Source organism: Trichechus manatus, unplaced genomic scaffold, assembly GCF_000243295.1.
Source record: "Trichechus manatus latirostris isolate Lorelei unplaced genomic scaffold, TriManLat1.0 scaffold00048, whole genome shotgun sequence".
In the NCBI taxonomy this organism is placed as follows: Eukaryota; Metazoa; Chordata; class Mammalia; order Sirenia; family Trichechidae; genus Trichechus; species Trichechus manatus.
Window position 1 is genome coordinate 6,682,652 of NW_004443984.1, and position 25,084 is coordinate 6,707,735.

Sequence of the window (25,084 nt, forward strand, 5' to 3'; positions counted from 1 at the left end):
GGTTGAGTAAGGATAGTGTTGATGTGTTGTGAGGTTGTTAACCATTGTCATAGGGCAACATGTATACTGTTAAATGAGAAACTATTTTGTTCTGTAAGCCTTCATCTAAAGTGAGAAGAGCAGCACAATTGGAAGAGCGTAGTCGATGTCACTGAACTGTGCACGTAGACATTTTTGAAATGGTATATCTCTGGCTATGTATATTTTCACCAAAAAAAAAAAGGTCGAGAAGGGAGAGGGTTGACATGTTGTGGGGTTGTTAACCAACGTCATAAAACAGTATGTGTAGTACTGTTTCATGAGAAACTATTTGTTCTGTAAGCCTTCACCTAAAGTACAATAAAAAATATATATATTATTAAAAAAAAAATGGATTAACGTTGACCAATTCTTTTTGGTACAGTGATTCTGTGTATTCCTTCCATCTTCTTTGAGGCTTCCTGTGTTGTTCAATAATATTTTGCCCACAGAATCCCTCAATATTGTATAACTTCAAGCTTGAATTTTTTTCTTCAGTTCTTTCAGCTTGAAAATGCCAAGCATGTTCTTTCCTTTTGGTTTTCTAACTCCAGGTCTTTGCACATGTCATTATAATACTTTACTTTGTCTTCTCGAGCTGCCCTTTGAAATCTTCTGTTCAGATCTTTTACTTCATCATTTTTTCCATTTGCTTTAGCTACTCTCTATGTTCAAGAGTAAGTTTCAGAATCTCTATAAGAGATGACATCAATTACTAAATCCAATCTGCAAATTTATCTGTAAAATGCAGACCCTACATTTTACATTTTGCTTAGTGTCTAAATCGGAAAAGTTAATTTTTAGTAAGTTCTCAGTTCATTCATAACAAATCTTTTATAGGTTTTTTTTTTTCTTTTTTAATAATTATTGTCATTGATTGGTTTGGTTCCAAACAGAACCAAGCTAGATTAAAACACTGAACTGTGTTTCAGGAAGAAGAGGAGGGGGCTCAGAAATAAACATAGCCTCCAAGAATAACATAGGTCCTCTCTCTCAAATGATGTTTGATGAGCGTAACAATCTCTTATTGTGAAGTGACCTCAGCATTTCTAAAAAAAAAAACAAAAACAAAAGAACAATGACCAAAAACACTTTCAAGCTAGCCACTGTCTGAATTATTTAATTCTTCCTATTTCTATCATTTTCCTTTTTCTCCCACTATGTGTCATATAATATGCTAATTAGTTGATTTTAACCTACAGGTTGCTCTCGACTTGAGTTTTTCTCTGTGAGTCAACATTATTTACTGTAATTATGGATTTCTTACCTCTGACTTATGTGCTCAAAAGGTTAATAAAAAGAAAAGAGCAACAAGGCAGGACAGAATCTTCTGTCTTATAAAGATTGTTCTATGATAAAAATATATAGAAGAAATGTGGAAAATACTCGGTATCCTGGGAAGATTTTACAAAGGGATCCCTCATAAGAGCAAAAAGTCAAAACATGTGGAAAAGCATAAGGGAACATACCCACCTGCAGATACAGGTTTGGTGGTGGATATTTTTACATACATAACTGTAGGTGCTGCTTATCTACTAAATATAGACAACAGAGCACACAAAGGCCACAGTCAGGGCAACTTCTTACACATAACCAAACTCCTCGCAGGACGAGTTCCTAGGCTTGAAGGCAAAGGACCATAGACTCGGGATATCTACGTCAACTGGTACAACACAGTTCATAAACACAAAGTTTTGCATCCTACTTTGGTAAGTAGCATCTGTGGTTTTAAAAGCTTGCAAATGGCCATCTAAGATACAACTATTGGTCTCTTATCACCTGCAGAAAAGGGGAGTGAAGAAAACTAAAGACCCAAGGGAGCAATTAGTTCAAAGGACCAACGGACTACATGAACGACAGCCTACATGACCCCAAGACCAGAAGAACTGGATGGTTCCTGGCTCCCACCACTGACCACTCTAACTGGGATAACAACAGAGGGTTCCACAAAGCAGAAGAAAAACGGCAGAACAAAAAATCAAATTCACACAAAAAAAAAACCAGACTGGTTTGACAGAGACTGGAGGAACCCCGAGACTATGGCCCTAACACATCCTTCTGAACTGGAACTGGAGCCATTCCTGGAGACTACCCTTCAACCACACCATAAAACAAACAATAATACCCGAGCGGAGCATGCTCCTTACAACAATCAATTACATGCGATCAAAAGGGCATTTACTCAAAAGCAAAGATGAGAAGGCAGGAAGGGGTAGCAAATCAGGATGAAAGGAAACGAGGAACCAAGGATAAAAATGGGCAGAGTACTGGCACATTGTGGGGAATGAAACCAATGCCATGGAACACTTTATGTACACACTATTGAAGATGAAACTAGTTTGCTCTGTAAACGTTCACCTTATGCACACATACACAAAAAAGATCTATCTATATGGGATCAAATTGACAATAGCAACTCAAAAGGTCAGACAGGAAGCTTAGGGGGCAGTGAGTTTCTATTAATGGGGGAGGAATAATTCAGAAAAGGAGGGTGAGGCTGGTTGTACAACTTAAAGAATGTAATCAGTGTCACTGAATTGTACATGTAAAAATGGTTAAATTGGTGTACTCCTGTGTCTATTTTCAACAAAAAATAAATAAAAAAAAAAGTTAAAACAGGGCTTTGAACCAGTTTGAACCCCTGCTGAGAATGTGCACTTCCATCCCAGATACACTGAATCAGACTGCACAGTTTAACAAGATCCCCTGGTGATCCTTATGTATAATAAATTTTGAGAACCACTGCTGTACTAGTGGTTATCAGAACTGGTCCCTAACCAGCAGCATTAGCATCACCTGTGAACTTGTTAAAAATGCAAATTCTCAGCAGGGGTTCAAGCCAGAACATGTTTGAGGCACTGCATCAAAAATAGAAATGAAACTTCAAAGTATTATTTAAGCAAAGAAATAGGAGGAAACCAATCAGAAATTGACAGAAACATAAAACATAAGAAATGATGAAAAACAAAACTAAAAAAGTGCTTAAAACTAAGAAAAAGAACAAGATATCTACTGACTTGACAAAGGTTTATTTAACTTGTTTGGGAGTAAAAGATAAGGTTGCCATTTCTTATCTCAGTAGTATTTCGAAGGTGCCTACTTCTCCAAAGACAGCTGAAAAGGACCATCTTTATTAGTGGTATTCTGGACCAACTCTTCATCATTTTCTTAAACACAGCACACATACAAACATCTGCAGCTAACTTTTCACCCAGATCATGTCTCTGATTAAAACACTGAAATGAGATATTCATCTGCTCTTTGGGTCTTTCAGGCTAAAACTCTGCTTCTGACAGTGGTACAAAGACATGCAACAGCAGGCAAGTACAATTACTATCTTACATGAGCTCATGTTCAAAATAGAAAATGAAAATATACAAAAGCAATTTTTTAATATCACCTTGATTCTGGCACCACTGCATTGGAGATTTCCTTTTGTTTTCATCCCCACCACTGCACACACAAAAAACCCCTCAGGCTTGAAATAAAGACCGTTATACAGGTTATTTATGCACTATCTTCTCCAAGTTGAAAATTGATTTTTTGGTTTGTTACATGGCAGCCTTTCAGTTGTCTTCTATACTTTCTATAGATCTGATGAGTCACTCTTGATGAACACTGAGGTATTTTAGTTACAGTCTCACTATTGGATGCTTTTCTTATCTCGACTTTAATACTCAAGAGACTACTCTTGCAACATCTAAAAACGGAAGCCTTTTAAATACATTCATCTGGCAAGCACTGAGGTGCCAACCACTGGTTTGTCGTTCCCAAAAACATACTGACGATAGATTCAGAATCTGACCATTCAGTTTCTTGGAATCACATTCAAGTTGATGACTTTCGTAAACCTTTTGAAAAATATCTAAATCTTTTAGGAAGCAATGATTTTTAAAAAGATCATCAATTCATCAAAATGGCCAAATTTATAGATTAAAAGCTGAAAGCTAAGAAATCAGCAGCGGAAAAAAACATTTCAAAAAGTTAAAGCCATCTTTGAACACATAAGCTTCTACTGTATTAACACATTAGTTGAGTTTCTGATTTAATAATCTCACTAATTCAATGTTTACTGAATACCCATCCAAAAACTGCCAAGCACAAATACAAAAGTAGAATAGAGTCCTTGGTATCAAGGAGCTTATAATCTAATTGGGGAAAGATGAAAAATACCCATAAGAATTATTTGTAGAAAAAAACAAGCTAACATAGACTTGGGGAATCACAGAAACTTTTCTGGACCAGTCCAGAGAGATTGGATAGACTGGGAGGCAGCAAAACCACCACTATGGCCCAGAACAACATGGACAAAGGCAAGGAGAAAAGCACAGACATGGTATGTGCAGAGGACTACGCAGTACCCTGTCTTAATGAAGGAGGTGGTCTGAAAGAGCAATGGGAGGTCAAGTGGGATGGGTAAAATCAGCCACCTTCAGTGCCAAAATAGAAACTTGATCTTAACAGTAATGGGGGAAAACTGTATGCTCTTTGGCAGGAGAGCAGCAAGACAAGTGATATTTTAGTTAAACTATGCTGGTCACTCTGTACTGGTTGGATCAGAGGAAAAAGGTGACCTAGACAAAAGAGATCCAATTGCAAGGCTACTGAAGTAATTCAGATGTAAAGTGAAATCCATTAGGATAACAAGGTGACTATGAGAATGAGTAAGGCATAACAAACCAAAGAGGCTGTGCACAGGAAGACATACGACTTGTTAACAGATTTGACAGAAGACATAAAGGACTTTCAAAATGACTCCAAGATTTTAAGTTTGAGAGCAGTAATGCAGTGGACAAAATAGGAAATTTTGGAGAAAGGAGAGAGAAGTTAAATAGAAATGTTCTAAAGATGGCTGGAAACTAAAGACTAGAATCTAGAGTAAGAATGGGGCTAAAAGACTTTAAAATAGCATGGAAGTAATAATGTGAGGATGGCACATAACTGGGCAGTGTTTCATTCCATTGTACACAGGGTTGCTATGAGCTGGAACCAATTCAAAGGCACCTAACAACAACAGTAATAGGCTCAAAGAGTTTGACGCAATTAACATATGATTAAATTCATGAACATAAGGAAAGTCATAGTTCCAAAAAGGAATTGATCAACATAAACAAATGCAAAAAAAAAAAAGATTGAGAAAGGTCATGCATTGTTAGTAACCATCACTATTTCATGCTGCCTTCCTGTTCTCTCTGTAGTGAGACGTGGCTTAAAAACACCATTCACATACGCCATTCTTGATGGATCTCTTTCCTGCTAACTTTCTGACTATGGTTCTTGGCAAAAGAATGAAGATCTACAGCAGTTCTAAGAACTGCAAAGGAAAATAAATTGGGCTCACAGAGGTAGACTGAACTAGTTAGGTGATATCATGTTGGCTCTGACTCATAGTGGCCCCATGTATAACAGAACCAAAGGTTGCCTGGTCCTAAGCCATCCTCACAATCAAAACTAAACTAGCCTAAGGAAAAGGAAAAACCTCAGGGATTCCTCTGAAGCACACTAGAGGCTTTTTAATATAGCTGTTACTGTTCTACGCTCTCCTACAAGACTATCCAAAATGAAATTCATGGGTTCCAGTTGAGGCAGCAATTCCAGGACTACAATGTTATTTAAAATCCTAAACTAAAACAGACAGCCTTCTTAAGGTCTAGAAAGGAGAAAAAAATGGTTCTGCCTCTGAAACTTCTCCACTGTACCAATGGAGGAGCACAGCACTGCTCACTTGTGCCTGAAGACTCACCACTGGGACAAAAATGAGAAACTTAGTAGCAGAGATCCTATCCTATCTAAAAGAAAGTAAAAGCCCAACAAGTTAGGAAGAAAAGCTAACCTTTTAGAAGCTATATAAAGAATGTGCTTTCTCCCAAGCTATTTCCCTTTACCTCCATATTCCACAGTAGGGATTCTCCGAATCTGTACTTATTTTGCTGTGTAGTTCACATTTCAAAGTGTTTCAAAGAAAGCCTACAATTTAGATACACTGCTGCTATGTTATGTTGTCCAACTACCAACCTGAAGGTGTGTCTGAGTAGTTAACACAAAGCTTACTTTTCTAGTTATTCACTTGTTTTAAAAAAAGACAATTAAGCTTCTTTCTGGAGCTCCTACGTGAAGAACCACTGTAACTTCTTTTCCTGCTTAGGCAACAGTTTCTCAGAACTCTGGCTATCTACAGCGCAGACTCTATTACAGGCTCCCTCCACTTTAAATACGCCTTGGGTCTACAATTCTACAAGGCACTAATTAATCCTATGTGTTTTTCTATCAGAAGATTAAAACAATATAAAAAACATAATCCTATCTTTAAGTGTTTAAAACATTTCTAATCAGAAAATATGGCAAAATTTTAACATTTGTTATATCTTGATACTGAATACATGCATTTCAATTATACTATTATCTGAGGAGAGAAAAAAGATTATTAGAAGTACTAAGATTTGTCCTTCCTCTTATGATTTAACATTAAAGATTAAATACCAAGCTTTTAATCTTTTAATTAAAATGGGGTGTGTGTGTGTGTTTGTGTGTGTGTGTGTGTGTGTGTGTGTGTATGGCTAACAGTTCCAGATGCTTAAAGAATGACCCTATTTATCAGTGACACATTATTGGAAATGGGCTACGACAAACACTTTCTAAAGTTTCCAAAAGCGACAGGTCAAGTATGTATATCGACCTGGTACATAAACTGCCCTGATTTTTTTTTTTTTTAATAAAACACCAATCTATCCTATTCCTGGTTCGACATTGTGTTTAATAAATACATTTCTACATAAAACTGGATTTCACATTTTCCCATTTGATCTTCCTAACAAGTCCCATTTTACAGATGACAAAATCCTCATACAAAGTATCTTTCTTCTATTACACCATAATCAGATCAAGTAAATGACAGTAGCAAAAAGAATTCAAAAAAATTATAAAAATTACTCAGCTAATAAAAAGTAAAATAAAATAACTAGTGAAACAAAATCATTAAGATCAATCTCTCAAAGACCAAACATAAACTGATAGCATCTGAGCCGACAGTTCTTATCAGTCAAAAGCAGTAAAGAGTTAAAAATCAAGCATCTAAAACTGCTTCTTAAAAGCCCAACTTCACAGACTTCATACTTAATGTAAAACTCCCAAAATTCCATTTTAAGGAGAAACATTATCTAGAAACAACTCAAGTTCTCACTGTACTTTATATACACTTTTATTGTATTCTTTCCCTCCTCAATTATTAATATTTATAACCATAAACTGATTGTGGATGCTACTCTTCATCTCTGAACCCTTAGAATCTAGCACTGTATCTAGAACAAAGTATTGTAGTTATACAATTAATGTGCATAGAATAAAGTACATGAACTGCCCACACTTGGGGAAAATCTTATTTTTTGTAGAAAATGTGCATTTTATTAAAAATTTTTTTTTCTCCACACTACCAATCCCCCATCCACTTTTTTTTTAAAACTCTTCCAGTAACCCAAGAAGGATTTGGGAAGACTTCCTTCCCTCCCAGGTTGTCTGCCTCTAAGTCTCTCTAGAACTTTTATACTGAAACTTAACACTTAAGACCACCTCCTATCCACATTTATCTACACATTTATGTCTCATACTACATTATAAATTCTCTGAGTGCACAGAACATGTGTTGTATAACTCATATGTTTTGGTCCATTTTTAGTACCTCTCATAATTCCCATACACATTAAGTGCTTTAAAGAATTCTGTTGAATTGATCTAGATTACCTTTTCAGTCTGTGACATTTTTTTCTCAGCCCTCCAGTAAGTTATTCTGGAGCACAGTTCCAAACAGAATACACTGAAATGATGCTATACAAAAAAAAGGCAAGAAAATTAATCCTAGGTTTTGTTTTCTGAATGTATGCGTCATATATCACATGAGAGCTCAAATGATTTCACGCATTTATTTTCCCCTAGCAGGTCAAAATGGCAACATAGACAACTCTGTCAGGAAAGAATTCCAAGCTACTTCTGGTAAATCTACAAAAGAGGGTCTCCTGCTGGGTACGAGGACGTAGTAGAATTCTATAATTGTTCCTGTGGCAATAATTGGAGTCAAGTCTCATCAAGAACTACGCTTGCTCTCTGGCTCCACTTGGAGGCATGAAGAGAAATCGGGGATAAAAGCTGGGATAAATCATTTGAGATTAGTAATAGCCTGATAAAAATAAAACTGACCATAATTGTCCATGCTGACAAACCCAGTACTTGGCAACTACCATCCATCCATGCCTGTTACTGTTACCAGCATGAGTGCCTCAAAGGGGAGAGCAGAGCACCTTATCAACAAAGAACTATATAAGCATTACCTGACGATATTAGGACTGTCAATTTTTTTCTTTTAAAGTAAGGAAATCAATCTTCAATTCTTCTCTGATCAAATTCTATTATAACAAGTTCTAAAGGATAGTCCACAAGGTTCTGCCTTTTGGATTTTTGCTATACTGAATTATCAATCTATCAAATTTTGGGAGATCTTTCATCATATGGATATTTTCATTGTAACAGCATTTGTGCAAGAATTTCATTGAATTTTAAACTAAATTTTTCTGCCCATCCAAATAAATTTATTTTCTGTAATTTAGTATTTTTAGTAATTTAGGCTGCCATCTCCTTTTATGTGAAATTGTTTGAACACTTTCAACCTATAGTATGACTACTACATGAACAGAGGCCCAAAATTTATTAAAATCACCCAATATTTTTTGTCATATCAATCTCTCACTTCAGTAAATTTTGCGATTTATTTGACAGTCTATACCTCTTAAAAACACACAAACACACTCACCATGCACAACAGAGAAGAGATCAAATACTTCTTTTGGTTCAAATAAGAATATAAATAAGGAGATAAAGTGATTCTTCCCATGGTCTTTGAATAAAATAGATTATAATAGAGAACTGTCACCAATCAGCAAATGGTATCTAACCAAATCAACGTGAAGAGTTAACAACGGTTTAATAGAAGCCTCTGAGCTTCATTATAGAGTATTAGCACATCGCTGAGCATGGAAAAATGGTACACACACAGACACAAACTTACACATGAATTTATGCATGTGGGTGTGTATACATATATTTTTAAACATACTTCTGATGTTTCCACTGAGAAATTCATTAACCTGAAGAAGTTTTGAGAAAGACATCTTTAACAGACCATTTCAAATTTCTTTTTATGTATTTTAGTATATTTCCATAGAAGTCGCAAGCTATGCACAACTAAGCTAATTCTAACTTCCCAAAAACATGTATCTTCCCAAACCAGGGTTCTTTAGTGAAAACAGTTATCTAATACAAAATTTAAATCTAGGAATTATTAGTAAGATTTTTCTGGTAAATTTCAATAGCTGAGAGACAGTGGGGGAAAAAACCTGAAATCATGTTTCTGCATGAAAATTAAAAAGCTGAGTACAAGCTAGTCAGTTAATATAGTAAAATCTCACTAATCTGAAACTCACTGAGGGATAGTCTAAGGCACACAGGGTCAAAAACTGAACTGACAAAGGAAAAAAGCATTTCTCCAATAGGAGGCTACTTTAACAGAGAACCAATTATTCTAAACCAATAAAGTCCAACTGAATGAGATTTCACTCTATTTCATAGCAGCTCCACTATTATGTGACACTACTAATTATCAAACACACTCAATTCCAAAGACAACTAACTGTCCAGGTTCAGCTGCCGCAACCTAAAAAGGAAAACACTGTCATCTTCACAGAAAAGACTACCAGAAAGCAAAATAAAACCATCATTTATTAAAACAAACATACTCATAAGTATAATATATATAAATAAAAATGGAAATGTTAAGAAAACAAAATAATGTAGGTTTTAAATATAAGCAGCAGTAAGTATGAAAAATATATTATTTGCCCATTGTGACTACCACATGAGTTATCCTCAAAACCAGCAGATCTAAAAACAATGCTTAGGCCAAATCAGAGAACAACTTTCAAATTAAATAAACCCAAACAAACAAAAGAAGTCAAACCTCTTCTTTCTATAAAAATTCAACTCTGATAGTAAGAACACTTTTCCACTGACCAAAATCCACTAAACTAGATTACTAAAACAGCCATCTCTCCAAGCCTAATCTCTTTATTGTTACATTGATCATTCCAAAGCATGGATTTCAGTATGACCCTCCTTACTCAAAAAACCTCAGTGCTACCCCCAACTCGACTTCCTCAGTGCTTAAAGGAGGCCGAGTGAAATTCCTTAGCCTGACAAGCAAGGCTGTCCATAATATGGCTCCAGCCTTCCTTTCTGGCTTCTTCTCAGTATTCTCCTAGAGGAACCTTCACCTGTCAAATTACCTGACCCACTGACTTCAGCATATCTTGTGCTTTCATAATTCACAAAATATTTTATCCTCCTTAGATTTATTAACACTGTGGAAAGCAAAGCACAATTTTCTAAATAAATTTAAAAGTTCGTAAGAATTAAATGTATGCAAACTTTACATATTTTAAGAAAATAAGTTAATTTCTAGTTGTTTACTACCTAAAATGATTGGGATAAAGAAAAGGTAAGTTAAAAAAAAAACCCACATCTTCTCTCAAGATTTTAAAATACCCATATGGCAATGCTTCATTCAATTTTTGACTAAAAACTCTCAAGTGAAAGAACTGGTTCTGATAAGACAATAGCTTTGGAAACCCTGGAGAATTTACAAATAATTGAACTCACCTGATAATATTTTATGATTCATCATCAGGGCCCAATCTATTTCTTACCTACGTAGGCCAGTAAGCTGCCACTACTTTTTATAGGGAAAAATCATTCTCTAATACACTCCAGAAATTTTCAGAAAATTTTAAGTTGTTTTAAAGGAAAAATACCTTTACTTTCATAACCATAAATAATATATTAACTTTTGTCTGTTATCAACACATTTCTGAGTCCTGAAGATATCCTAAACCTAAGAAAAAAAAACTTTCTCAAAAAATACCATGATAACTTATTTAAACTAAACCACCGGATTAAAATCAACTAGAAAACCATAGAATAAAGACAATTCTCTAAATCCTAAGTCCCTTTGCTAGGACATTTACCTTTCGTGGGAACACTGCCTGACATTTATGAAATAATAAAACAAAACAAAACAAACAAACAAAAAAAAACTTCTCTCATGAAAAAGAAAACACCAAATGCCAAGAATTAGTTTAAAAATTTCAGAGAACAAAGAAAGTGTTTACCAACTTGGTACCTATGGTAAATCAGTTATTTAGTGGAGACACTGACAATTGCACAAAAAAGAGAGTGGGCAGCACCTGAGAGATCAGATCATCACTGAACAAGGCTCAGGGACCTTGAGCTAAGAGCTCAGCAGCCTGAAGGTCTACAGCACAGGTAGAAGAGAAGAAAGGCAAGAATAAAAAAAGGAGACAGAAGAAAGAAGGGAGTAGAGGGGATAAGGATTGGACATAAGGACAGAAAGAAGGAAAAGGATACAGGAAGAAGAAAAATCAACAAAAAGAGAGAAGAACTTGTTGAGGTAGAGAAAAAAGCTTGTCTCAGGGATATTAGTCTCAAAAGTAATATACCACTGACACTAGAAACCTCCCAAGGAGGTTGGAGTTGCCCAAGAAATGATTTTAACAAAGTTTTAGGAAAATCCCTCATCTGAGAAAACCCAATTCTTGAGATGAATTGAATCCAGAATATCTTTTTTGAATGTTTTCAAACTATATTCCTTTATTATACTTTATTATAGTCACTATAACTTATAAAATTTTGAGTTTTAGCTAGAATTTGTTTGATACGATGGAAACTTAAATTTAAATTAATACTTGTCTTATAATCCTCAAGTGAAACATCAGTACTTTTCGTTTTGTTTTAATAAAATAGCTTCTGGTGATTTACAGCAATATCGTAAAGAAGAAAAACCTGAAAAAAAGTTACTGAAACATAAAACTTCTGAAGTAAAATGTGTCTTAATCCAGGTACCTATGAAAGTCATGCAAGACATAAACAGATAGGATCCGAAACAAGTATTTTGTTTTAAAAGGTGCAGAACTAAAAGAATTGGTGAGGCGAATGGGCCTGGAGCAATTAGAAATATAAAAATTATCTCAAGGACAGGCACTTAGTAAAAATCTGGCATTAAGAAGAGTTAATGAGATGCCATTAGGGCACAAGACACAAAAAGTTTAAGATTTTGCTTTTGCTTGGTCTCTCCAAACAAAACAGAGAAGTCTCCTGGATTGGTCCCCACACCCCCAGAAAGCTAGGACTCAGGGCTGAGGGGATATTAGTGAGAATTCTTTAAAGCTGTTTGAAGCTCTGAAACCAGCATTACAGACTCCGATTACCTTTCCATGACATAAGGAAGCTTGTGTGAGCTTAGAATCTCTTCACAGCTTTTCCTTATACCATTCCTTTGACTGGAAGGACTCAATAACTAAACAATAATAGGCACTTGGTCCTTTTCCTTTTGACCTCAGAATATGTTTTTAAATTTGTCCACCAGGTAAAGGCACTTCTCACAACTGATCCATGCCATGAAGGTTTTATCACAAAGTATCTAACCATGTGGTAAATGCTTAATTTAGCCAGAACAATTTCAGAACCATTCCATGTCTAAATTCTGTTATCAGAGCTGTCACTGAGAGGTCTGGGTCTTTCAATCTGGTACTCTGTATGTTTTCTCTAATTGTTTATTTTCTGCTAATTTCCAACTGCCTTATACTGCCACTACCCTTCTACACCGTCCTTCACCTTCCTACTAAATGCACAGACACACACAAAAAGAATATCAGTACCACTCTGTATGCATGTATTTCGTACACACACACACACACACACACACACACACACACATTAAGACACATGACAAAAGCCCCAGTATCAGTTAAACCAAAGAGAAAAATATAACATTGCAATGTAGGACTAAATCCATTTATTCTTATTTCTAACACAAAACAAAACTGTGGTTAGTTACAACTCACCAGATGGTTCTTCAGGCTCACTTTCATTTTCTTCCTCAGGTGGGGCTTGAGGGGGTGGTGGTGGAAGCTTCTTTTCCTTCTCTGCTTTAGCATTTCTCTCTTCTTCTGAATAATACTCATCTTCTGAGAGGTTGGCCAAGCTTTCATCCATCTCTCTGTACTCTACCTATATGGAGATTATACCAGGGAAAGCTAAATACAGTGAACATCTAAAATTAGGGACTCTATTTGGAACCATCAACAAATGAGAATTGCTTTCTGACTTCAAATTTTAAGGGAAATAAGCAAATAACAAGAAAAGCTCATAACAGGCAGTTATTAAAAACAAAACATTCATGAAAAAATCTTGTGTCAGTCCAGATTTAGCCCAATCTATAACTTTTACATCATAGCGCTGACATTCAGATCAATGACGTCGAGGCTCTACAACCCCTAAACTTAAAACACACTCACAACACACAAGTTCACTATATAGCACATACTGGAACTTTCAACAAAAGATTAAAATAACCTTCAGTTAAACAAAAATATAGTTAACCAGAATAACTAGTCTGTCTAATGCTAAGCTTGTGCTCCTAATTACTATTCCATGGGAAAATAACAAAAGAATTCCAGAACCTAAATGGAGAGAGGGGAGATATAGAAGTTGCAAATAGCAACAGTCCAATTGAAACTATGAAAATGTGTATTGTTTAAAAAATATTTGGTGACCTAAGAGAGCTGAGTGATGAGCAAAGAATCCCTGTTATAACAAATTAAGGAGTAAGTGATGTGGAATGGAAGCTACAGGTCCTACCACTAATTTACACTCTGGTTAAAGGCAAGTGAATGAGGTCAGTAGTAGAAAGAGGAAAACATTTTAGTGAACTTTTATTGGGGTTAAAGGAGCGTAGGATAGGGAAGATTATCTTATGAACCTGTTTGTCAAAACTGCCACAAAGGTATTACAAAATAGTCACCAACATAGGAACGCTGGTAAATTGTCAGTGTGACTCGCACCCTAATATACATTCCACGAAGCCATAGAAACTGCAGCTCTCTAACTATTATGGGTTCATTGAAAAGGTGAAACGACTAAAATAAAAATAATTTATTAGGCATGGAAATACAGTAAAGACAACATGGTTTCCACATAACGTACCTAATTTATTAGTTTTCTAAAATGAATAAATGAATAGTCCTGCGGATATAATCTAGTTTAACTTTCAAAATATCTTTGAAATGCTTCCAGATGAATGGCTGATTGTATTTATTTATTTATTTTTTAAATATCATGACCTCAGAATTTGGAAGGGGAGCTGGTAGCTAGTGGAAGTAGAAGAGTTTTACTGAAAACAGGGATTGGGTTAGAAAATGGAACAAAAATGAAGGATTAACTGACTAGCTATGATCCCTGATCTAAGAATCTTATTTAACATATAATTGTATTCATCTACTCAAATAATGAACACTAATACTATGGCACAATGGAGAAAATATTTATGAATGAAAGTGCTCTTGCCCTAAAGAAGCTGAAAATCTAGTTGCAAATAAATGATCCTGATCAGGTGAACATTTCATAGACGGACTTTACAATAAAATCTCCAGAAATGTAGATGATACTAAATTTATGCTAACTGACTGAGATAAACTGTAAGAGCAAATCTCAGGACAGGGGCTGCAAAAGCAGGAACGAGGGAAAAAAAATACTTGAAAAGAGAAGAAGGATTTAAAAAAGGTAATATATTACCTCCGTGAACAACTGCTTCCTTTGCCGTGAGACCAGACAACTTGGATGGTGCCTGGCTACCATTACTGAACATTCTGATCAAAGATTCTATAGAAGAATCTGATCAAAAGGGGGAAAACGCAGGACAGAATTTCAGATTCTCATGGAATCCAGACATTCTGGAGCCATAAAGGCTGGAAGAACCCCTGAAACTACTACCCTGAGATAACCTTTAAACCTGAAACCAAAAATATCTCCTGAAGTCTTCTTAAAATCAAACAGTAGCTTAACTAGTAAATAATGTCAGCCTTGAGCATTGTGCTCTTTTAAGATCTATCTATGTGGGATCAAACTGACAATAGCAACTTGAAAGATTACATAGGAAGTTAGGCGGCAGTGAGTTTGTTAATGAGAGAGGAACAGCTGGGAAAAGCAGGATGAGAACGGTTGTACAACTTGAAGAATGTAATCAATGTCACTGAATTGTAGAAACTGTTGAATTGGTTTATGTATAGTCTGCTGTGTATATTCTCAACAACAACAAACATAAAATAAATTATATTTTAAGATATCTTGTATTTGCTAAAAAAAAAGTAATATGTTTATAGTACGCAGTTTTCTTTCTTCTTTTATCCCTCATCACTGCTTGACCCCTCCCTATCCCAAAGGTTCAGTCCTTTGATCCCCTGCCTATCAATCCTATTCATCCAATAATCATTTATTGAATGTACAGTGTGCAAATGGATGTGCAGTCTGAACAATGTGCAAATTTTAAGACAAACAGAAAGAGTAAGATCCTTTCTACTGCTGTAGTTCAACTTTCCCCAAAGATGTTCCATAGGACACTATGCCCTTTGAAGGAAAAAGGGATTCAGGACCAAGCTTGGGAAACACTGAATTCTTTATAGGCCCCTTCTAGGAGAGTCACAATGCACATTGTAAGTCCTCAGAGTTTTGCAGCAGAAAAAAAAAAAAATTTTTTTAACATTGTTTAATCCAACGCTTTGATGAAGTAATAAAAGAACACATCTGGAAAAGGCTGGTCTAGAAAAGTTCTTAGTCTTCATGAAAACAGAGATTAGAAAAATACCTAAATGTATGAGTAAGAACATCTAAAACTAGTATGTAAAAAACAAAAAAAGTCCCATCGAACCCTAAGGTTCTTCAGGGTTTCATTTATTAATTTTAAAATGTATTTTAAGAAGAAATACACACTTGTATGTGTTAAACCAAATCTTGACCCTTCTGAGACCACCAACACATTAACCTATACCACCTGGGTAATCAATTTTGGGTAGACCTAAGAATGATATTTCTTATGCCATCTCTGTCCAATGGATACAGTGTCCTGAGATGTCAGGGCAAGCTTTAAAAATAAATAAATACCATTTGCACTGCTTATCATGTGAATCAGGACTAGATCTTCACAATACTTCATGAACAAAACAAATTCAGAAATAAAACTAGATTTTGAGGCTGAAACAAGACTATGAATATCATGCATAATTTCCAATCTCAAATACAGTTTCATCAAAATAGCCTCATTTTCTCATAAACTGATAACAAAGATAAATGTTATAAATTTAAACCTCTAATAGAAAACAAGCAAGAAGTATTTTATTTTGGAATTTCACCTAACATTTTATTTGGTAAAAATGGGTTTCCATGCTCAACACAAGTTTAAAGACCATCCAAAAGAATCATACAAACTCTGAAAAGTAAAAATTACTTCCCTGTGAAAAGGAATAGATATTTTTAACACAAAGGACTAGGAATCTCTCCTACCCCAGTAAAAACCTCAGAGACTTCAGAGGTCCGACAATTACATACAACCAAGGACGTAAAGATGTCCCAATAAGACTGTGAGTCAGTAGTGTAGTTATGTATTCTTACTTTTATACTGATGACTCCCAAATTTACATCTCTAGTCTCTTCCTTCTCATCCCCACCCACAGAATGATTCATTCACTCCCCAATCACCATAATGCTCTACTCTCTTTTGTTTTTATCTTTCTCCCTTTTAGTTCATCTAGGGCACAGCTGCCAGATTAATTTTACAAATACATGATATCTTCAGATAGCTTATCAGATAATGGCTCAATTTTTCGAACTAGCGTATAAATTCTTATTTAAACTTCTCTCTAATCACTTCCTAACATACTAGAAGTTGTTGAATTGGTGAATATATTTTCACCATAATTTAAAAAAATCTATAGAGATAAAAAAAAGTTAAACATAGTTACCCTATGACCTAGCAATTCCACTCCCAGGCACATACCCAAAAGTAATGAAAACATATGTTCACACAATAATTTATACATGAATGTTCATAGCACCATTATTCGTAATAGTCAAAAGTAGAAAATAACCCAAGTGTCCATCAACTGATGAACAGAAAATGTGGTATATCCATACAATAGAATATTATTGAGCCATAAAGAGGAATGAAGTACTGATACGTGTTGCATGAAAACATGCTAATACCAAACACAAAAGGCCATATATTGTATAAATGCATTTATAGAGAGAAGCCCTGGTGGCACAGTCGTCAAAGCAATGGCCTGCTAACTGGAAGGCAGGCAGTTGAACCCCACCAGCCACTGTGCAGGAGAAAGATATGGCGGTCTGCTTCTGTAAAGATTTACAGCCTTGGAAACCCTATGGGGCAGTTCTATTCTGTCCTGTAGGGTTTCTGTGAGTTAGAATTGACTTGACAGCAGTGGGTTTTGGTTTGGCATTTATATAAAATGTCCATTACTGCCTGCCTGGGACTGGGGGAGAAGGGGAGGGGTGGGGAGTGACTGCTCCTGAGTATGAGGTTTCTTTCTGGGATGATGAAAACGTTCTGTAAGTTGAGGTGAGAGCTGCATAACTCCATGAATTGTACACTGTAAAACAGTGGTATGGAAATTACCTCAAGGAAACTGCTTTAAAAAAAAAAAAATCTTTTAGCGTGGTTTCTGGCCACACTTTCTAATTAAATAGTAAAATAAAAACCCTACTGAGTTTCTGGCCTCTATATCATCTCTGAGGGATGGGGTTACCAACCTCTGTGCTTTTCCAACCCATGCTTTGGTAAAAGCCCCCAAACCTCTTTCCTCCAAGTTGCCCTTCCAGCCAGCATCAGGTACATCTTAAACAGATCGCTCAAGTGGGCAGCTGAATCTGAAGTTCCTCAGTCCCAGTAACACTCATCTCAAGAAACAACTCATACACACTGACTTGGGTATTATACATACCAAAAATTATAAAGTGTGTTATAAATACAAGTTGCACAATTTTATTTAAATATTTACTTACCTGTTTTAAATGATATGTACATATATTTCCAGTTTTTTCAACTGGGCCATGAAACCTCCAAATCTATAAAGTCTGTGCCCCAGTACCACACTCCAGTGCCGTGCACACTGCTGGTGTCCAGTGTGGTCCTTTGTTTTGGGGGCTGATACCTTATCACAACGTAAGTGTAGGGGTTACATTCCAGTTTCACCATTTACTTGGCTGTGTGACTTTGGGCAAATTGCTTCAACTGTGTGCCTGTGTTTATTGATTCCTAAAATTAGGTTATCAATACCTGCCTGTTGATTAGCAAAAATACAATGCTGGTGATGCATCTGGTACACAGAGAGATATGAGGCTGCTGTCTGTATATACTGTTCTGTGACAAATTTTTTTCTTCCCTTGAGTAACTGACATTAGCCCTCTTAACTAGCTTTCTCATCTGTAAAAATCTAGGTCAAAAAATCGTTGCAAAGATTCAAGAAAAAAGATGAAAACTCCTAGCACACAGCAAGAGCTCAAAAAATATTCCTTTCTTTTCGGCATCCATGGCTAAGGCGATTTCTTAAGCATCACTCCACAACCCCGCTGTGCTCCCAGGTGAAACTCCATAAATATTGCTGAACAGCTTCCAAACACATCTCTGGACAAACAAGTGATGTCTCCAACAACGCCAACCACAACTCCCCGTCAGGGAGCCGTTTTTTCCAGTCAAGAAAAAAAAAGGTGTACAAGATGTAATGAGTAAAATACACCTACTATCAATCGCCCTTTCCCCCATGACCGCCCGGTCACAGCACAAAGACCATATTTAACACAGACGAAGACTCTCCCTTCTCTCGCCCCACCCATCCAGCTCAGTGGGGAGGTGGTGTCGACAACCGATTGTGGGGCGAGGTCGTGGGGCTCTGGGCTCAAGGCCCGAGACCCAGGAGAGGGGGCGGGGGTGATGGGGGCTGGACAACCTCCGGGAAGCCAGGCACCCGCATTTGTTGTTTGAGGTAGGAAGTCAGGCCTCACCTTTGCCCGCTTGCGTCGGCTGGTGCGTCGCCCCTCCGGAGTCTCCGCTATTCCCGTTTCCATGGGTGTCGCAGACCCAGGTACGACGGTAGGCCCGGATTGAGGCCCGGCGGACCCGAGCGGCTCGGCCAGGCCCCCGGGGGGCGAGGCCCGTGGAGGCTCCTTTTTGCGGGGAGTGCGCTCCCCAGCTGCCCCTGGCCCGGCCTCAGCAGGGCCCGACAGGCCCGCGGGCGGCGCGGCCACCTCTGAGCCGTTCTCGGTGCCGCCCGCTGCCCCGGAGCCAGCCTCTGTCCCGGCAGCTGCCGCAGCCGCCGCCGCGGCCGCTGCTGCCGCTGCTGCCTTCTTCCCGGACAACATCTCGGGTCGCCTGGCCGCCGACGGCCGAAGGGGCCGTTGATTCTGTCGGTCCGTGAGTCCTAAGCCTAGTCACGGAGACTCGCTCCTTTCAGTCCGCGCGCTTCCCGCAGCCGTCGCGTACGCACGCGGTAAGCGCGCTCCCGCGGCGTCGGGACAAAAACGCCCGGAGACGCCCACGGTCCCCGCCCCTTCCCCACTGCCATAGAGCGGCGCATCGCGACTAGAGTGGCGTCGTGACAAAGAGAGCGATGCTTTCCTAGAGCGTCTCCTTTGCTCTTGGTGTCGGTCCCAGCACCTTCCTGGTTCTAGGGCTTCTGGGCCAGACTGCCAGACCGAGGGCGACCATTTCCCTCCAGGGATTTGCATTCTTTCAGTTAATCGTCGATTCAACCAATTATTTATTGATATTTACCACGTGACAAGGATTGAATTATGAAGTTCCTGCTTTCTAAGAGTTTGCAGTCTAGTGAGAGAAAAAGCACACTGAAATGTAACTAGTTGATCAACTTATTTATTCATAATTGTCCTGCTTGGACTGGGAAAAACTTGAAGAGCAAATGAGTTTCAGCGGTTATAAAATGGAGAGAAATCAGGGGATCCAGGTTTGAGTCCAAACGGAATTGCGCTAGCCTCCAGGCTTTCGTTCTTGTCCTTCTGTCTGGACGCACTCCCCGCTTGCACCACCACCCCTTCGCTTATACCCCCCTCCCCCTTCGCGCGCAACCCCTCCCCCTACACACACAACACACCTGTTTCTACGCCAGGTTAATTGTTTCTAACGATAATGATGATGGTGGTTTATTCTTTTGATTATTTCAGGACTCCTTCCCTGACTCAACACTGAACAGTTCTTGTTCTTTGTGTTCTCACACTTATTCCACTTATTACACAGAAGTTCTCATAACTACAATTGCCTTTTTACTAGTTGTTTAAAGGATAATTTTCAAAAAATTATTCCATTTACATGAAGTTCAAGAACTGGTAAAGCTAATCTCTAGCGATAAAATCCTTCAGGGGTTGCCTGGGATGGGGGTGGGGAATTGACTGCAAATAAGCAGAGAACTTGGCTGGTGGTGATGGAAATGTTTTCTATCTTGATTGAGGTGGTGGTTACAGGGGTGTATACGTTTTTCAAAACTCATTGAACTATACACGCGAAGTAGGTTCATTTTATTTGATATAAATTGTACTTCAAGGAAAATGATTTAAAAAAAAAACTAAGCAAATAGGAAGAAAAAAAAGACACAAGTCCCAGAAAAACAAAAAGGTACAAGAAAGGACATGTAATCATAGTAGAACACATGGCTCAGCTGTGAACTATACTGACATGGCCATAATAATATAAACAATGTATTTTTTAACCAACGTGATAAAGTTTGTGGAGCAGAGTATTTAGCGGGATTTACAAAAGGGGGGGGGTGAAGTAGTGGTGGGGGCTGCGTGGAAGCTAAATCCTCATCTTCCATCATAAGAAGATGATTATATATAATATCAAAATTGAAAAATCAACAAATAACAGTGATATTTAGAAATACCAAAAGAAACAGCTGAAAGAGTTGAAAGAAGTTATCTCTGAGGCTTGGAATTAAGGGTGGGAAGGGGTTTGGCAAGTGATGTTTGTTTATTTTAAACCCTGTAGTTCTATCTGAAGGAGCCCTGGTGGTACAGTGGTAAAGTGCTCAGATGCTAACCAAAAGGTCAGTGGTTCGAACCCACCAGCTGCTCCACGGGAGAAAGATATGGCAGTATCAAACCCACTGCCATAGAGTCAATTCTGACGCATAGCGACTGTATAGGACAGGGTAGAATTGCCCCATAGGGTTTCCAAGCCTGTAAATCTTTACCAAAGCCACATCTTTCTTTCGGAGAGTGGCTGGTGGGTGAATTCTACCTTTTGGTTAGTAGCTGAGCTCTTAACCACTGTGCCACCAGGGCTCCCCATGAAGATTACAGCCTTGGGAGGAAACCCTATGAGGCAGTTCTACTCTGTCCTGTACAGTCACTATGAGTTGGAAGCGGCTTGATGGCAATGGACTTTCGGTTAGTTCTATATGGCTTATTAATACCTTTAGTAATTTCATAAAACTTTAAACTGAAAAAAAAAAACAACATATCATCTGACCCAGCAATTCCACTTTCTGGAAAACACTGTGGGGAAATATTTAAGTATGTGTACAAAGATTTAGCTGCAAGGTTGTATATCTCAGGTTATATATAATAACAATAAAGGCTCAACAAGTGGCGACTAATTTAATATATTGAAATATCAAGTGGAATATTACATAAAATGGAATATTACACAGCCATTAAAAACTGATATTTTAACATGAAAAACTCCCATACAAAAAATACAGTGAGCACATGTCGAAGATTTATTTAACTTATTATTGAGGGAACCAGCAGGATGCAAAACTCGTTCAAAGGAAAATATGAAAAACTGACATATGGTCATTGGCCAGTGGAAAAAAGCATACTGAAATAAGATTGCAGGTTAAAAAGGAAAAAAAAAAGGTTATGTTCTATGAGGTCATAAATCTGTAAACTTTGACATTATCTTTTCTATTAGGCAGAACTCATTTGCATCTATTGGCAAAAAAAAATTATTTGCAACTTATCTATTTTTTATAAATTAGTATCTAACTTTACAGAGTCAGGGCCCTAATGTATAGTAAATAGTAAGTCAAACAAAGTTTGTTGTTGTGTGCCGTCAAGTGGATATTCAACTCATAGTCCCCATGTAACAGAGTAAAACTGCCCTGTAGGGTTTACAGGGGCAAATGGCCAGGTCTTTCTCCCCGGGAGCCGCTGGTTAGCAGCCAAGCATTTAACTGTTGCGCCACCAGGGCTGCCATCAAATCAACCCAGACTTATGGTGACCCCCTGCACAATGGAACAAAATGACGGCCGGTCCTTTGTCATCCCATGACCACTTACGGATCAGGCTATCGTGATCCACAGGGTTTTCATTGGCTGATTTTTGGAAGTACATTGCCAGGCCTTGCTTCCTTATCCATCTTAGTCTGCAAGCTCCACTGAAATCTGTTCAGCATCATAGCCACCTGCAAGCCTCCACTGACAGACAGGTCGTGACTGCGCACGAACGAGGTGCATTGGCTGGGAACCGATTGTCAGGTGACGGATAGGTCGGCTTGTTAGGTAGTATTTTAGTATGACTTTGAAAAGGCATGCAGTAATCTTTTTGCTTTATTTCCAAGGTCTGGATAATTCTTCTTCAAAGTCTTTCCCACTAGATCACGGAGCCCTTGAGGGTTGTTGTTAGGTGCCGTTGAGTTAGTTCCAACTCATAGGGATACTATCTACAACGGAATGAAACACCACCCAGTCCTGCGCCATCCTCACAATTGTTGTTATGCTTGAGCCCATTGCTGCAGTCACTGTGTCAATCCATCTTACTGAGGATCTTCCTCTTTCTCACTGACCCTCTACCAAGCATGATGTCCTTCCCCAGGGATTGATCCTTTCTGATAACATGTCCAAAGTATGTGAGACGTAGTCTTGCCATCCTTGCTTCTAAGGAGCATTCTGGCTGTACTTCTTCCAAGACAGATTTGTTCGTTCATCTGGCAGTCCCTAGTATATTCAATATTCTTTTTGCCAACACCACTATTCAAAGGCATCAATTCTTCAGTCTTCCTTATTCACTGTCCAGCTTTCACATGCATACAAGGCGATTGAACACACCATGGCTTGAGTCAGGCGGACCTTAGTCTTCAAGGTGGTATTTTTGCTTTTTAACACTTTAAAGAGGTCTTTTTCAGCACATTTTCCCAATGCAGTGTGTCATTTGATTTCTTGGCTGCTGTTTCCAGGGGTGTTGATTGTGGATCCAAGTAAAATGAAATCCTTGACAACTTCAATCTTTTCTCCATTTATCATGATGTCGCTTATTGGTCCAGTTGTGAGGATTTTTGTTTTCTTTATGTTGAGGTGTAATCTATACCGAAGGCTGTGGTCTTTGATCTTCATCAGTAAGTGCAGCAAATCCTCTTCACTTTCAGCAAGCAAGGTTGTGTCATCAGCATAACACAGGTTGTTAATCAGTCTTCTTCCAATCCTGATGCCCCATTCTTCTTCACAGAGTCCAGCTTCTTGTATTATTTGTTTAGCATACAGATTGAATGAGTATGGTGAAAAGATACAACCCTGATGTACACCTTTCTTGACTTTAAACCACACAGTATCCCCTTGTTCTGTTGGAATGACTGCCTCTTGATCTATGTACAGGTTCCTCATGAGCACAATTAAGTGTTCTGGAATTCCCATTCTTCACAATGTGGTCCATAATTTGTTATGATCCACACAGTTGAATGCCTCTGCATAGTCAATTAAACACAGGTAAACATCTTTCTGGTATTCTCTGCTTTCAGCCAGAATCCATCTGACATCAGCAATGATATCCCTTGCTCCACGTCTTCTTCTGAATCCAGCTTGAATTTCTGGCAGTTCCCTGACCCTTGAGGGTAAGGACTCTGTATTATTTTATTCTCAGTGGCTAGGCCCAGAAGTACTGTTGAATGAATGAGGTATTGGTAAGGCCTACATCACCTGGCTGTTGTGAGGGCACAATGAGATAATGCTTGCAAACTGCCTGTCAAAGAGCCTGGCATATAGTGGGAGCTTAAGACATAGGAGTAGCTAATAGTATTGTTATGCGGCAGCTGATGGGGGGTTATGACTCAGAGGAGTGGGAGGGCGTGACTACTGTCATGGAGGCCAACTGTCCTAGAGGGGGACTGAGTCAGGGTCCTAGGGCCAGTGTGCCTCCAAGCTGTAATGCTGGGGGCTCTAATTACTCTTTTTAGGGGTATCCATGAGATACTTGCTTCTTCAGGCAGCATGGGAGCAGTGGTGGCGTGGCTGATCAGCTATAAGCCAGCCTTGTTTGGGTTCCTGTTCTTTCTGCTGTTGCTTAGCAACTGGCTGGTCAAGTATGAACCCAAGCCCACCCCCTCAGAGCCCCAGCAGGTGAGCAAGAGTTGGCTTAGCTTCAGCTAAGGTCTATGGGATGCTTACAGCTAGACTGGGGGATGGGAAGGTAAGGGGGGGTGTTGGGATAATGGGGCAAGACTCAGGAATCCAAGACTCTGGCTTTAGTCCCTGCTCTGCAGCTTCCTCTTGGATAATTATGGATAACTCCCCTGCACAAGGCCTCAGCTGCCTCAATTGTAAAACAGAGGCTCTGCCAGAGTCTCCTCCTTCATGTTTGATGTCAAAGTGCTTTGGCAACATAATAACTACTTTAAGATGGAAAGAATTAAAGTGGATGAAATAGAGGTAGTTTATCAACATAGAAACATCTTTAAAGTGTAATAATGAAGACAGCAGAAATGTACATAAATTATGACATCTTTTATATAAAGTTAAAAAGCATGCAAAACAATATTCTACCTTATTTATGGAAACTCTGGTAGCGTAGCGGTTAAGTGCTACTGCTGCTGACTAAAAGGTCGGCAGTTTGAATCCACCAGACACTCCTTGGAATCTCTATGGGGGCAGTTCTACTCTGTCCTGTAGGGTCGCTATGAGTCGGAATCAACTGGACGGCAACGGGTATTCATGGATACATGTGTGCAGTGAAAGTATTTTAAGGCAGAGTCTCTCAACCTCGGTACTATTGACATTTTGGGCTTGAGACTGTTGGCGGAGACTGTCCTTTGCATTGTTGGGTGTTTAGCAGCATCCCTGGCCTCTATCCACTAGATGTCAGTAGCGTGCTCCC

General features: G+C 38.4%; 2 protein-coding genes across 2 annotated transcripts in view; one reads left to right on the forward strand and one right to left on the reverse strand.

The window, feature by feature from the left end:
* The window catches only part of KDM1A (lysine demethylase 1A), a 63,319-nt gene extending 43,873 nt beyond the window's left edge, over nucleotides 1-19,446 (reverse strand). The window contains exons 1-2 of the mRNA XM_023732193.1: nucleotides 18,988-19,446; nucleotides 12,981-13,146 (exon numbers count right to left, since the gene is read on the reverse strand). Of these exons, the coding sequence (XP_023587961.1) occupies nucleotides 12,981-13,146; nucleotides 18,988-19,344 (523 nt within the window). The 5' untranslated portion in view covers nucleotides 19,345-19,446. The remainder of the gene's footprint in view (nucleotides 1-12,980; nucleotides 13,147-18,987) is intronic.
* A 1,921-nt stretch (nucleotides 19,447-21,367) lies between these two features.
* The window catches only part of TEX46 (testis expressed 46), a 5,356-nt gene continuing 1,639 nt past the window's right edge, over nucleotides 21,368-25,084 (forward strand). Inside the window, exons 1-2 of the mRNA XM_012555805.2 lie at nucleotides 21,368-21,384; nucleotides 24,168-24,330. Of these exons, the coding sequence (XP_012411259.2) occupies nucleotides 21,368-21,384; nucleotides 24,168-24,330 (180 nt within the window). The remainder of the gene's footprint in view (nucleotides 21,385-24,167; nucleotides 24,331-25,084) is intronic.